Below are 13,121 nucleotides of genomic sequence, written 5' to 3'. Positions count from 1 at the left end.
CATTAATGTAGCTATTGTATACTTAGAGCCTGAGAATTGTATTCTTTGAATTTAATTAATCTGTGTTAATTCATTTAAAAAACAATTGACAAACCTTTTATTTTATACAGGTGCCTTTGTGGAAAATAAATTAAGTTCCAACCGTGGAAAGATTTAGAACCAAACATTAATGGTGGGGATTGAAAGTAACTAGTAACTTTTACTTTGAATAATATTTACAGTAATTGAACTACGTTTTACTTGTACTTGATTATCATATGTATGACTTACTTGTACTTGGCTGTCACCCATGAACCCTGTTAAAAAGGATTTGTTTCTCTCCACTGTAGCTGATGCATGGTCATGTGGATTCTTCAATTATTTTTTCATTTTTCTTAAGAATTTCATATTTTGATAGCGCTTTGAGATGTCTATTGTTGTAATTTGTGCTATATAAATAAAACTTTATACAATTTTATTTGAGTACAATTTCAATCAAGTAGCAGTACTTCTATGAGAGTAGGAAATATCATTACTCTGTACACCTCTGAGACTCAGTATGTTAACTGTTGTGTTTCCATCAATGGCGGCAGTTTCTCCTACATTTGAAGAAAACAAAAGAGAGGTTTATGTGTCTGAAGCCATTGTATAACACAACCACCGTCCCCTCATCTCTGCCACAGTGCCTTTGGGCACATGTAGCATTAATTGCTGCCTCTACAGAGCCTGCAGACTGCTCACACTTTCTGCTCCTCGCATCAAAGAAAACCATACTCTGAACTTTATGAAATTTTTATTCATTGTGTTCACTTCTTTTCCTTTCCCCCCTCTTTTCTTTCTTTCTATTCCTATTCCCCACCTTTCCCCCCCACCCACTCTCTCTCTCTCTTTTTTTTTTTAAGCTACGCCACCAAACAGACAAGAAAGACTCTTCCCTACCATGTTTTTTGGTTCCACTTCCTTCCTGCCCAGAAGCACTCAGGCATCTCGTTAGTTCTCTTACAGCGAACATCAGTCCCCTAACTGCCAGGAGCAAAAACCTGATTTGGGAGGAGGAGGCGGGGGCGATACAGAGAAGAAACGATGAGGGTGAAAGTCTTTGCAAAGGTGTAAAACAATAATATCATTTAACAAGACTAATTACAGACACAAGAGGAAAGAATGGAGATGAGATGTATTTCCCTCCCTGTGGACAGTGCACACACTGAAGGCCCCCCCGAGTTTCATCATCAAATTTGCACAAACACATTGCAAGATCATTGTGGGTATGACATGACACTGCTCTGATGTCTAATTTAAGAAGAGAGGATTGTGAAATCACGCCTTATTCCATCTTAAATTACTCTTATTATTAGGAATACCAAGATTTTGCATGACTTTTTAAACAACAACCTCAGCCATACAGAAATAAAGTGTCTATTTGTACGGTTGCCGTACGGACAACCCAGGCCCCTGTGCTATTGGTACGGTTACCAAAGTACATGTACGTAGCATCTTAGGGATAGGTTTAGGTTATAATCCAATATCGCAACAATTTTTAGGGTGAGTTAGGTTTAGGTTTAGTCTTAGTCACGTGACCTAAACTGACCAATGACTAACCTAGTCACGTGACCTAAACTGGCCAAATAGGGGCGCTGCGTATTGATAGAATGTCGGTATATTGATACCGCAACTGTATGGATAGCTACTGCCACACAGAAAACCTGCCATGTTTTGTAATCTACTCCCTTTATGTAATGTTAACATCGTCTCCATCCTGGTATTGGCACATATTTAGAAATCTTCACTGTCAAACTGTAAACTTCCAAACAAAATAAAAACATAAGAAAAGTTTGTATTTCAGATTTATTTGCCTATTTATTTACACCCTATTTGCAGAAAGTTGTATCATGTTATATGTGATAAGGCGTGAGAATTGTGGTACTTATCACAGCACAGACTGGTAGATCTGTCAGTTCCACTCCTAATATGTGAACACTAACAACAGCCTTTATATCACAGTATGGACAACATCATTAATTACATGATGAATGTAAAACACTAAAAACATTGGTGATGTCATTGACCAATATGATTTGTCAAAATTTACTTTACTTGACAACAACTAGACCAGTGGTTTTAAAACTTGTTTGGCTCATGTACCCCCCTTTTGTCCAACTACAGCATTCTGCTCAGAATTCGATGAAAAAAATACAACAACTATAGAGCATTATGATGGAATAAATGAGTGAAAACACACATTTTTAAAAATCACATTTTGTAAAAAAGAAGACTTAAACAGTATTTAGTACCTCATAAATAGAATTATTCCTACAGTTTTTATCATTTCTGGTCATCTCCCATGCCACACCTTGTATTTCAGTTCATGTTCTAATCAAGACCATTTGCATCATCATTTACAAGATTATTCTTTTTAACTAAAATAAACATTATTTAAAGCCCCCATATTTTGAATGCTTTCAAAATTTAATGTTCCACTCCCTCGCTCTCTCAAGAAACAAACACTGAACTAGACTTTGCATTTTTTGAAAATTCTCATATCATCCAAAGGCAGGATAACTAAAATGTTAATGATTTTGTTGAGCAAATTAATTTTGTACTAATATTGAATCTGGGTAAAGTTAGTGTAAAAAAAAAAAAATGACATTTATTGAGCCAATGTGAGAATATTTAGACATGAATGTCCCTATAGGGACATAATGACAATACAGGTTAATGAGGGTAAATACAAGTTATTATAGTTGCTGAATTGTACATAATCTACGTAAATTAGAATCTTTGTTCATTTAGTGAATTACAATTACACTAAAACTGACAAGTTGGACAAAATTACTGCTAAAAAATGAGGAAACCCCTATACTGTATAGTTTCCGAGTTTGATCACTTTTGTCACAGTGTTTGTATTAAATTGGTTTCAATAACCATTAAATAAAACAGACAAGATGATGAAAGACATTGTAAGGATGCCAAATGTATCCTTCCTCCAGCTCTGGGATTCAGAGTTGATGGTTGAAATCCCTGGTGTGAGGCTGAAACACTAACTGCTGTACCATTTGTGAACAAACCCTCATGTCAATAATCTCTGCTCACTGGTTTTCCATTCAACCACCAGCTCAACCTTTTTACACATGGGCACATACACTCCGTCATCCATCAGCAGCAGTTCAAGTGTTATTTCTTCCCACACACACAAATAAATCACTGCACCTGATTTCTGGGGCTAGGGTTTAAATAATTAAAGAGCTTTAATTTATCTGGATTTGGCAGCTTCTGGTGGAAATGCTGCCAAAATAGAATAAAAGATGTGTATTGAGAAGAGGAAAGTTAATTATAAAAGAAAAACTAAAAACTTACAACACACTTTACTGTAGAGAAGGAAAAGTACACACAACTCAAAGCAGAGATTAGAGTGTATATATTCATTTTAGACCAGGTTCTACTGTAAAACTGAGCTACTAAATGTGCATGTCGCGTACAGTCAATCTGAGACAAATACAAGTTGATATAAAACAAAACAAGAGGCATAGCTCACACATGAAGATAAACAAAGAAAAATGTCCTGAAATTTAAAGTCAAGTTTCTTGTGATTTAATGATGATTGCTACCAGGGGAAGAAATGAGTTAGTTTCCACTCAGAAGGTAAAGACAAAAACTGATGTTAATATTTGTTAGGAGCATTAAAGACATTGTGCATGAAAAATCAACAACAACAATCACATGTCATTCGCTCAGCCCATAGCACTTACATGACGGTTACTATGACCTCACATATCCGCTAATTGTCTACATATCAGCGACATTTTTGTGTTTAACATTAGGATCAAACACAAATAGACAAACCAAGTAACAAAAACAAAATCACGCACATTTCTAGACGGAAAGCTGTGTTTAATTGGGTTTTTACATAAACAGGAATGCAGTTTAGGGCCAGACACTGTCAGAAGGTAGAACTCTACTGCCCCCCTGTGGCCAGAAGTGTGAATATAACCTTTTCGACAAGAAAGAAAAAGGTGAATTGTCTTATTTGCAACTTTCTGCTTCTTTCCTTCCTTCTTTCATCTGCTCACTCACTACATGCACTATTAGCCCTATGTGTTTTGGAAGTATGAATCGAGATCTGCCAGCAGGCACAGAGACATAAGGGAGAAACGTTACAAAAAGAAAAACCAAACAGCCAAGTCTGGCTTTGTTCAACCCTCATATTATTTATTCTACTAGTAGATCTCTGAAATCAGAGCACACACAATCATTCAACACACAGTAAATCCAGTATCATACAAAAACTTTGCCTTTTTTTTTTTTTTTAAAGAGAAAACATGCAAAGTTACTCATGAATACAATATTATACATTATTGTGGAACACCGGCCGACTTAAGCGTTAAGTTTGTCTTCTGCTGGCAAACAATTAGCCACCTAGTGGTCAAACCCTTTCTTAACATCAAGTATTGACAAACTTTTGTTTTTATTAAATACAGATTTGGAAGATTTGGGTCACAATGACAATTTAAATATTAAAGGAACTGCTTAACACCAAAGTATTTTTGTAGATACTCTACAAACCAGTATCGCCCCTATATAGAACATGTCAAGATGTTTTTTTTTATAATCATTCTGAAAATGACAAGCCTATATGAAATTTTAGTTACAATAGCGCGGCCAAATTAAAAAGCAATTTATCCCCACTATCCTCATGCGGTAAATCGAATGAACCGTTAAACGCGCTCTAATCCCTTTCTCGCTCTGCCTGGTGGATCAATCTTCACACTTCAGTTGTCCAAGAGGGAACGCTGCAAAGCCTCCTGCATCATTGTGTTTTCATCTGTGGAATAATCCTGGAAATACACCAGCAATGTATATCACATCTGACCTGTTAATCCTTGCCATTGACAATTAATAAACAACAAATGTACTCACAACAAATGTGTCATAAGAAAAAGAGTGCCTGATCTTCAAGTGCTGAAAAAAGTCGGTACTGGTGTAGTTGGGGTCCCCCCAAGGCATTGAGGCACAGATGGGACACACCTGATGGAACAACAAAAAGTATGACATGAGTTTGTAAAACGCTGCGATAAATCAGATGAGGGGAGGGGCTTCTCCTACCACTAGGCGAGAGTCACGAGCATGTTGGGTTGTGCAGTGTTCAACCAGGCCGTCCTGATCAAGGTTCTGGCAGTTACAGTAAGGACAGGTGAAGGTGTAGCGATTTGGCACAGGACTGAAAGAAAGAAGTGGAAAAGTTTATCAAAAAAAAAAAAAAAAAAAAACAAGAAGACAGTCATCAACATCCTCCGCCAGATTGGTTGTCATAACTGACAACCTTTTCCTAAATCTGAGAACTTAGATGTTCACATAAGAAAATATCACCTCAGAATATAAAATTACTAACCATCTTCAACAGCTTCTGAGAAAAAGCGGAAAAGCAATAACTCCGAAAATGAGAAGTGCGCAAATATTTTTTTCGGAGTCATTGCCCTTTTTCCGTTCGAGGTATCTTCAAAGGGGAGAGCTTTTCTTCTGAAAAAAGCTGTCCCCTTTAACTCGGACAAACAGACGGAGCTCAAAGCTATATCTCCCTTCAGACTTTGTGGCGGGGGATAACAATGCATATTTCACATCCTGCCCAAAGCTTTGTTACAGTGCTGATAGTTTTATGTTCCTCCATGAAATTAATAATAACAGACCAGCAGCTATAAAGCAGTTATCATATGAAGTTTATTAACAAGGATATATTTCTATTGAAATAAATACCAGGATTGTCACCAGCACAGTTTAACATAGGGACCCCCTAAGGTGTGATTTTGATCCCCTACGATACCGTCGTAATAATTTTTGCACACTTAGATGGATTGTTTTAAATCTATTTTTAATCTGCATAACCAAAAAAACATACATCAGCTCGGATGTGTCCTTAACAGTCCCAATATTACTGCGGGTCCCACATAATACCTCATTTAACATTGAAATGCGCGTTTTCGAATCAGTCTTTTGAATGAAATATTATTTTGTGTCTATACAGTGTCTGAGTATTTATTTGTGGAGGACCTATACCAAGCATGAGTAACTTTCCAAATACATTCATCATGACCCTTCACCAATTCAACAAATTACTTTTGGCTTTAAAGTCAGGCAGTAACAAAGACAAAAAAAATAAAAAATAATACAATTCTTCACAAAATTTGGCCCTCAGAGAATTATAAACACCGGCGGCGCTCGCTCGCATGCAACGCGATCTCTCTACGCTGTGAAAAATTCCTGGTGAGAACCCTGGTAGTGATCATTTGAAGTTTATTTAAGGGTGTATTGTTATCAAAATAAATACATTTCATGGTTCTTTCACAATCATCTGACAGATGCAAACATCATTACTTTAAGTCCAGAAAATTCAGTGTCACATTTGTTTAGGTGAAGTAAAAAGTCTAATTATGGGCCTGACTGGATGTGCCTCCTGACCTAATGATGGTAGGCTGACTCTGGGCAGTGGTCCTCACTCCTTCCTCGATGTACTCCTGATATTTTGAGCAGCCCGCTGTGTGGCTTCTCATCTTAGAAAGTCCCACCTTAAATGAAAAAAAAAAAAAAACAGGTGAACAAACACTGTAGCAAAACAAATCATGCATATACATCTCATCACCTGACTGTTTACATTTGTTTGAAAACTTTTAGAAGCGATTTAAATACTTTTTGAAAAACTAATTTTGGTTGGTTGAATTCTAAACAAAAAGACAGTCATCAACATTCTCGCCAGATTGGTTTTCATTATAACTCACAACCTTTTCCTAAATATCCTAAATCTAAAAACTTACATGTATACATGAGAAAATATTATCACAACAGAAAATTAAATTACTATCTTAAACGGTTTCTGAGAAAAGCTGTTCCCCTTTGAAGATACCTTGAACAGAGTAAAAAAATTAACCGCACAAAAATATTTGCGCACTTCTCATTTTCGAACTCCATCAAGGTATTGATACCCTGAAGCCACGCACCACATTTGGTTATCCTATCTGAAACAGTTTCTAAGAAAAGCTGTCCCCTTTGAAGATGCTTCGAACAGAGTCCAAAAAATGGAACAAGAGCAATAATTCCGGAAAAAATATCTGCACGCTTTTCATTTTTGAACTCCATCAAGGTATTGATACCCTGAAGCCACACACCAAATTTGGTTATAATTTTCCCCCCTTTTGTTGGTTCACTCAAGTTTTCATTTAAAAACACATTTTTGTACAAAGTTATATTAAGAGAACAGCTGTATCATAAAGCATGTCACAGGCATGCCAAGGATGCCATGGTTTACAAGATTCAGAACCAGTTTTTTCAGTCTGATTGACCACATGAGTCGTTAAGGGTTGGGTTCAGGAAGTAGAAATACCACAGCACCATGGCAGTGTGAAGCTGCCAGCTCATTCATTTAATCTGATACGTTATCCTGATCATATAATGATCATTCATATATTAAAGGCTTGGAAGAAATGTATATCCCCATTAATAATGATTCAGTAGGTTCAAATGTATAATAAATGTGCAATCCGGATCTGATCCAAATGAAACTTGTTGGGGTAATTGAGGAACCAATCCGACATACCGTAACTTATTCAAATTTCATAAAGATCAGTCACTTACAAACCGAAATATTGATTTTTTGAACATGTGCCTATGATGAGAGATTAGGAGTTTGAGATTTTTTAAGCTGATTCAGGATCAGTATATTGATCCAGATCCTGACCAAAGTTTAGTGGAATCTTCCATGGCATAAAGTCTACCTTTGGTTAACATCTGTACAAACAAAATAAATAAATGTTGGTGAAAATATAACCTCCTTGGTTGAGGTTATTGACAAGAATCATAAGGAATCCATCAACAATATGATGTGTCAAATCATTTGTTTATTGAACATAGGGGTGTCCCGATCCAATATCGAAATCGGACCGATATTAGCCTGAAAACGATTATCAGATTCAAATTTCCGGATTTTCAAATTTCCGGATTTTCAAATTCTTTTTTTCAATTCATTTTTTATTCAAATGTAGAATACTGTAGATATTATGTTGAAAGTAATTTTTTTTTTTTTTTAATTAAATAAATGGGTGAGTTTTTCTCATACCTACTGTTGCTGACTATTGGTCTCTGTTTGAGAAACATCACTTGATCAAGCCTTTTCTAACATTCCACACTACACAATAAGTAATTATTATTTTTTATTCAAAAAAAAATAGAGAGAAAATATTCAACAAAAAAAAAGTATGTATGATTCATGCTGATATTGGATCAATATTGGTATCGGCCGATTCGTAAGGCTGCAATATCGGTATCATATCGGAAATTAAAAAGTTGTATCAGGACATCCCTAGAACATATAGCAGTAATACAACATATTAATCACTGTGAAACTATGAATTATAACTTGCTACAGCTTTAATGAGAAGGGTGAGGTTGAAAGGAGACAACTGCAATGTTTGGCTGAATTTGTATACGTGGTGGCAAAGGACATTGTAGTCTTGACAGCACGTTTGGTTAGCGATGTAGCGCTCACCATATTTGCGCATTTTTTTATGAGATTGTGTCTCTGTCACCACTAGAGGCCAATGTGTAATTTGTGGCAATGCATGGAGGCTCCTGACTACTGGTCATTTTGTATTCTAGTTTCCAATGTTGTCATGCTGTTTTACATTTTTCTTCCAGTACCGCCATGACAATTTGTGTAACCCCTGGGGATATCCGTACCTCACTTTGGGAACCAAGGCTCTAGGACTAAACACAAATTTAAACCAAATAACATGCAAACAGAGAAACTCTTACTCTACGAAACTCAGCACAAGTTTAACGTCTTGGCAGCAAAACAGTGTGAGCACAATCATTAGACATGTACGTACGTGACCTTATCATATTTGTTCTGTATATTTTCCAACACTGAGCTGAATCAACTTGAACAGTTATTGGACTCATGCCTATCAGCTGACGGATATTTGTGCAGTGAGGAAGTCTGTGGCCTAAGGATGCCAACACTTGATATTAAGGTGTGTGAGATTATTAGGCAACTACTAATTCTTCTTCAAAAGCATCCAAAAAGAGTTTATCCAACTATGAAAAGGCACACTTGAAACAACTACAACGTTGTAGTGTTATCATATAGAGCCATCAACCAGTACTGTAGCAGTGCTGCAAGAAAGTAGAGGGTTTGACATGTGTTTGTTTCCCTGTGTGCTGATCTGATGTTGACATTAACAGTTGTTTATTAATTAAAGCAGGTTTACCACTGAAAGAAAAACTAGGTTTTAATTGTCGGTTTCAGGTGTGGCACGGATATAAATACCTAATGTCTGCCAGACTTGTAGGTTTCACTTTTGCTTTGTCGGGTTCTGGTCAAAGCTTGAATAAGGTTCATATCATAAATGGTCCGTGTTTAAAAGCAAATCGGCGCCACAAAACACCAAAACAAAATATTTGTCTCTGTTTTTCTTTCTCCTCGTCCTCCTCTGCACCTGCTCATTTATTCTCTGTTTTTTTCTTCTTTTTTTGGTCGACTAATCGCTACATGTGCCATAGTCTTGGTCGACCAACCATTTCCTTGGTTGACTACAGCCCTACAGTAAAGCCTTCAAATACTGCAACTTTTGCTGCAATTTTTTTGGATAAAGCTGCCACACAATCAGGGGCCACACATACATAGACTAGCGAGAAAAATGGTCGTGAAACAGGCGTACGCTGATATAAATTTAGATATATTAATCGGTACGTACTAGGGCTGGGCGATTTTGCCTTAAAAAAAAAAAAAATCAGCAACTTTATTGCTGTGACTGTCCTCAAGAGTTAAAATGAATAGAAGAATCCCAAAATCAAAAGTAAATAAGCTCTGCCATTCAACAATTTCAAGCTTTAACCCAGGTTTAAGCAAAAGTGCAACAGCAACTTTACCGTAGCTTAAATTTTCGGATTAAGAAATCAGATAACAACATATCTTATAACATTACAATTAAAAAAATAATAAAATTAACTCTTCCCTTAGCATTTCAGCATAGTGCGAATAAAAAATTAAACAAGCCTGTGGCACACATATAGCCTACTCAAAGGGTAAACAAATGTAAACAAAGAGGGGACTGGCTTACATCGCGCTACGGTAACCCACAAGAACGGAACACAAAAAAGTCCGAAAAAACTGCAGTGAAACAAAAAATTTACAAATTTAAAATTTTTATTTTTTTTTTTAACTCGAATTTGCAAAATAAAAATCGTTTTTATCTACAAATTCGACAAATCGAATAAATAGAAATTTTGCCCAGCTCTAGTCCGCACAACTAGATCCACACACCTACCCTTCAAACATTCCTCTTAATGTGAAGCGCTTTCAGACTTAAAATATCAATAGATGCAAACGTCCGTACGCCACCGCAGGACTTGTCGTGAAGCAGTGCACATTTCGCTGCTCATTTCAGCTTTCATATATCTGGATTTAGCCAGTCACGTTTTTGGGGCGTGCATGCTTTTTTGTACATGAGGCCCCAGGTGCTCAAGCCCGCAACAATCATACAAATTGGCTGCAAAATTCTGGAGGGACTGAAATTAGCAGGAGTTTCCAACAAGTTAGGAGTAGGAAGTAAATTAGGATGAGCTCAGCAGTGTTTCAAAAGTAGTTTCTAGCGCTTCCTCAAAATATCCAGACCAGCCCAAGACTCAACACAAGTCCAAGTCCAAACGTACCGGAACTCCACATCCTTTGCAAGCGGCCACAGCTGACTGAATTAGGGCCTCTAGATCCCCAGCTTTGGTCCAGTGGCCCAGAGTGGCCCTGCATACTGCACACACCGGCTTCTGTGGACGCAAACATTCCTGCAGACAACTCTGGCAGAACCTGAAAAAGTATTGTAAAAAAAACATCACTTCTATTTTCTTAAACCAACATCATTGTTTAATAAGTGCTCACTATTCACAAATATTACCCTGTATTTAATCAGAATAACAGCTGTCTGTACAGGGCAGATGTGTATGTTAAGGTTTTTTTTATTCAGAAAAGGTTATCTCCTGACATGTTTCGACTGTCAACTGCCAGTCTTCCTCAGAGGTGATATGCATTGATGTACCCCCTTGAGTTCTCTCATAAGGAAAGCGTCAAAACACTTTCTGATGGCTGTCATGTATCCTTAGGATACATCAAAGCATATCACCTCTGAGGAAGACTGGCAGTTGACAGTCGAAACATGTCAGGAGATAACATTTCCTGAAAAACCTTGTCTGAATAAACAAAACCTTAACATATATTCAATAAAATTAGACAAAATGAAGTTGCTGGACTTATTAGGGCAGATATATGCTTCTTATTGACGGTTGCTGTAAAACCGAAAATAAGTTCCAACACAACAAGGTGGAGTGACTTGTAGTTTTTTAAACGAAATTCTCAAATAAAACCATAGACTTTAGAACTACAACTCCCACGTGAGGCCTACTCTTTTGATGTAAACAAAACTGAAAGTGATCTCGAAAGCATGAATTGGATTCATTTTAGTCTTATTCTTAAAGTTCAACTACAATGTTACAACATAAGAAGATACCGGCACGGTCACCATTGTGCATGTGTTTGTTAAAGCAACTTGTTTAAAGTAGATAGTCTCCACCATTGTTTTTTATCTGCTATCTAGAACATCGCTGGTGGAAACAGAGGGCGAGCCGGAGAATCGGTCCAATACTCACGTATGGCCGCACTGCGTTGTTACGGGACTCTCGAATATTTCCAGACACACAGGACAGACGTATTCAGACACATCACCGCTGCCCTCGGAGAGGTTTTTCTTGTGCTGTGCTGCGCTAAAGCTCCCGAGCATCGCCATTTCTTTTCTTCACTCAGAAACCCCCACCAGCTCTCGTCGTCACGCGGATGACGTCATCGGCTGCTGCCCTGGTTTCAAGCGTGGGGCGGAGTCACAGTAAAACACCACCTGCACTTCATCCATCCATATGGAATTATAATAATAAACACATGGACAACTTTTACCACTCAGAAAATATGAAAACAAACTGAAGAGTTTTAGCGCTTCGTCTTCCTGTATTCGATCATTTTACAGAGGTGGAAAAATTAGGACTCACATTTATTAGCTTTAGTGACTCCTTGTCAAAAACAACAGTAACTGCGTTTCCAAATGTGCAAAATCTAAATAGTGCAATAAAAGAAAAAAACCCATCAAATATCGCAAAAAAAAAAAAAAAATGAGGAGGTATTTCAGTTGTTCGATGTTGAAATGTGTCGCAAAAGTGCAATGGAAACAATTTTTTTTTTTTTTTTTGGAAGCACTTTTTCTGCAAATACGCATCACAGGACGTGACGTACCTAGTCACATGACCAATTCTCCAGACACACTCCAGGACATTTTTTAGGCTTAAACCTAAAAAACATTAATGCCACTTTCGACTGCAAACAACAAAGGAACCTAGACTTTTATAAGGAGGTTCCTGCATCGAAGTCTCGCGGGATGAGATTTCACGTGAGTTGCGAGGGCTCCTGCCCAAATCAACCTTCAGTGGAAACACGTTTAAAGCGCAATTATACTTTGTCGACATTTAGAAATATCGCTTTTATTTTGCGAACATTTTTAATTGAAACACAGCTTCTAATACAACTACAAGTACCTTCCTCAAAGCAATCACCTCTGAGGAAGACTGACAGTTGACAGTCGAAACATGTCAGGAGATTAAACAAAATTCCTGAAAATCCTTACATGCTACTAGCCCTGTTGTGTTGCACTACTTCACAAAATACTTTAAGGATTTTTTTCTTCCTTTTTTTCTCCCTTTATTGACACTCACAGAATTAACATAATTACCTCGTCATAACGACTATTTATATGTTAACTTTTAATAGGTTATTTATTTCAGGCTCAGTAATTGCGATTAATCGTAATTGAGCTTTAGTAATTGAGAATGTAATTGTAATTGACTTTCTGAGGACACAAATAATTGTGATTAAATTGTAGTTGAAAAGTAATTACATTTTAATTGAACATGGTTATATTTGTTGTTAGGGTTTTTAACACAGAGCCTCTGCCCAATCTGAAAAAAGTTTGTGAGAAGTGGTGGTGATGTCATTTCTAGCATAATTTTTTAAAAGAAATTTAGAACGTATTTATAAAATGATGCATTATTAAATTTATAAATAG

At 36.9% G+C, this 13,121-nt stretch overlaps 1 protein-coding gene across 1 annotated transcript; it reads right to left on the bottom strand.

Annotated features, from left to right (window-relative positions):
* Positions 1-3,551: 3,551 nt before the first annotated feature.
* rnf114 (ring finger protein 114) lies at positions 3,552-11,853 on the bottom strand. Its single transcript, XM_028453990.1, has 6 exons — positions 11,662-11,853; positions 10,675-10,825; positions 6,430-6,536; positions 5,080-5,194; positions 4,894-5,001; positions 3,552-4,811 (listed from the first exon to the last, which is right to left on the bottom strand). The coding sequence occupies exons 1-6, from the start codon at positions 11,796-11,798 to the stop codon at positions 4,746-4,748; spliced, it is 684 nt and encodes a 227-aa protein (XP_028309791.1). The 5' UTR covers positions 11,799-11,853; the 3' UTR covers positions 3,552-4,745.
* Positions 11,854-13,121: the final 1,268 nt, after the last annotated feature.

The sequence above is a fragment of the Gouania willdenowi genome, chromosome 7 (genome assembly GCF_900634775.1).
Source record: "Gouania willdenowi chromosome 7, fGouWil2.1, whole genome shotgun sequence".
NCBI classification, from domain to species: Eukaryota; Metazoa; Chordata; class Actinopteri; order Blenniiformes; family Gobiesocidae; genus Gouania; species Gouania willdenowi.
Note: the sequence above shows the minus strand (reverse complement) of the source record. Positions and strands in the feature narration are given on the sequence as shown.

Bases quoted from the DNA above. Each gene is read 5' to 3' on its own strand.
- rnf114 (XM_028453990.1), bottom strand. From the start codon at position 11,798: ATGGCGATGCTCGGGAGCTTTAGCGCAGCACAGCACAAGAAAAACCTC. The intron at 5,195-6,429 runs GTCAGGAGGCAC...TCTTTCTTTCAG, and splicing joins AGTCAGCCTACCATCATTAG to TCCTGTGCCAAATCGCTACA. The intron at 4,812-4,893 runs GTGAGTACATTT...GTGTATTTCCAG, and splicing joins TTTCTTATGACACATTTGTT to GATTATTCCACAGATGAAAA.